General features: G+C 28.0%; 1 protein-coding gene across 1 annotated transcript; it reads right to left on the reverse strand.

Annotated features, from left to right (window-relative positions):
- Positions 1–226: 226 nt before the first annotated feature.
- LOC135963042 (uncharacterized) lies at positions 227–1,408 on the reverse strand. Its single transcript, XM_065514821.1, has one exon. The coding sequence runs from the start codon at positions 1,406–1,408 to the stop codon at positions 227–229; it is 1,182 nt and encodes a 393-aa protein (XP_065370893.1).
- Positions 1,409–1,697: the final 289 nt, after the last annotated feature.

A 1,697-nucleotide genomic window follows, 5' to 3' on the forward strand; every position in this document is an offset into this window, starting at 1 on the left:
ATGATGACGATGAAATGTTTATGGAGTTGAAATATTCGAATAAAATAATAAAAATAAAAAATAAAAAAATAAAACACATGTGATAGTATTTAATAATTTATTTATTTATTTAAATTTTACTTTTTAACAAATTTATTTATTGTTCTATAATTTTAAGTTTAAAAATAATGTTGTTAAATAAACCTATAATTGAAAATATTGAAATTAATACATTTTATTCATTGCGTTAAACAATTTTTTTGACTGAAGCTGTAAGGGGTGAGTATTCGATTAAACGATCATGTATGAGTAAACAGTATGCAGATGTATTGGCCTCTACTATTTTATCTGTAGAAAACTCAACTTTTATATCAATTGGGCCTGTTGTGACTGCTTCATTTTGATGACTAACATCAATCACGATTATAGGTGCTTTTTCCTTAAATTCTTCAGCTGAGAGGAGTGGTTGAGCCTCCCTCATATAAAAATTTTGTTGAAATTTAACATACATATCATATAGAATGGCAAAACGTTGATTATCAAATTTAACATTTAAGTCATCATAGGGATATGAGTCTGAATTTAAATGTACTTTAATATTGTTAAGATTTGAATGGGTAAGCTTATTGTTATGTTTAAAAGCAATTAGTACAAAACGTGGACGTTCCCTGTTTGCAGCTAGTTTCACATTCCAAATATGATTTTGTGATGCTGATAGTTGAGGATGATAGTGGCAATCCCAACTACGAAATGCTATTGGCAACACATTTCCACTATTAATAATTTTTATTGTGTTCAGTTTAGCATAATCCGAAAGTTTTACATGCGGAATTCTCCAACTAATATTTTGAATTGTAATTTTTGGTTTTTCAGTAGTTTGATTAGAATTTACAATATTATCATCATTTTTGGTACGTAATAATATTAATTCATGTTTACAATTCAACATAATTTTATTATAATCCTCAGCAAATCCTAATAATGATTTAAGCGGGACATAAAAGTTGAAAAATCCTTCACCAACATCGATGTCTTTGTCATAAGACCAGCTTGCATTCCCCATCATAATACTTTCGCTGTCATTTAGGGATAGATAATTTTTAATTGTGCTAGAAACACCCAAATGTCGAGTGCGATCTATTTCGACGCCATTAAGCTCATAACGAATCTCCTCAAATAAATTGGGTACAAAATTATTTTTCAATTTAAAGTTTTTCGATTTTAGACCACTTGTAGCATCTAACACAGTACCTTCAATATACAAAAAGCTTTCACTCGGTAAAACATATAAATCTTGATTTTGTATTGAAATGCGAATTTCATCATTATTATTAAATGATTGAATATATGGTGTATATGTATGATAATCTTTTTTTATAATTCTTTCATCCATCATTGGTTTTTCTAAAACATTAATTATGTCAGTCATTATTCTTTAAAATAAAATTCAAGGATTTTAGGAATTTTTTATTAGCTTCGTTCAGTTTTGATGCGTTTAAGGTTGTTCTTGCTGATTCAATGTTCAACACACTAATGTCTCTTCTCATTCTAACAACAACGTTTTTATTATATATAATCATTATTGTTTGGGTCTTAAATGAAGGCGAAGAGTAATATTTTCACCACGAAAATTTATAAACTCAGTATTTTGATCTACAATAGTGACTGTGATAGAACTGACCTCCTTGGTGTTTAGTGGTAAATAGATTAAGTTTCGT

This window comes from Calliphora vicina, unplaced genomic scaffold (assembly GCF_958450345.1).
Source record: "Calliphora vicina unplaced genomic scaffold, idCalVici1.1 scaffold_34, whole genome shotgun sequence".
NCBI lineage: Eukaryota > Metazoa > Arthropoda > Insecta > Diptera > Calliphoridae > Calliphora > Calliphora vicina.

Bases quoted from the DNA above. Each gene is read 5' to 3' on its own strand.
- LOC135963042 (XM_065514821.1), bottom strand. From the start codon at position 1,408: ATGACTGACATAATTAATGTTTTAGAAAAACCAATGATGGATGAAAGA.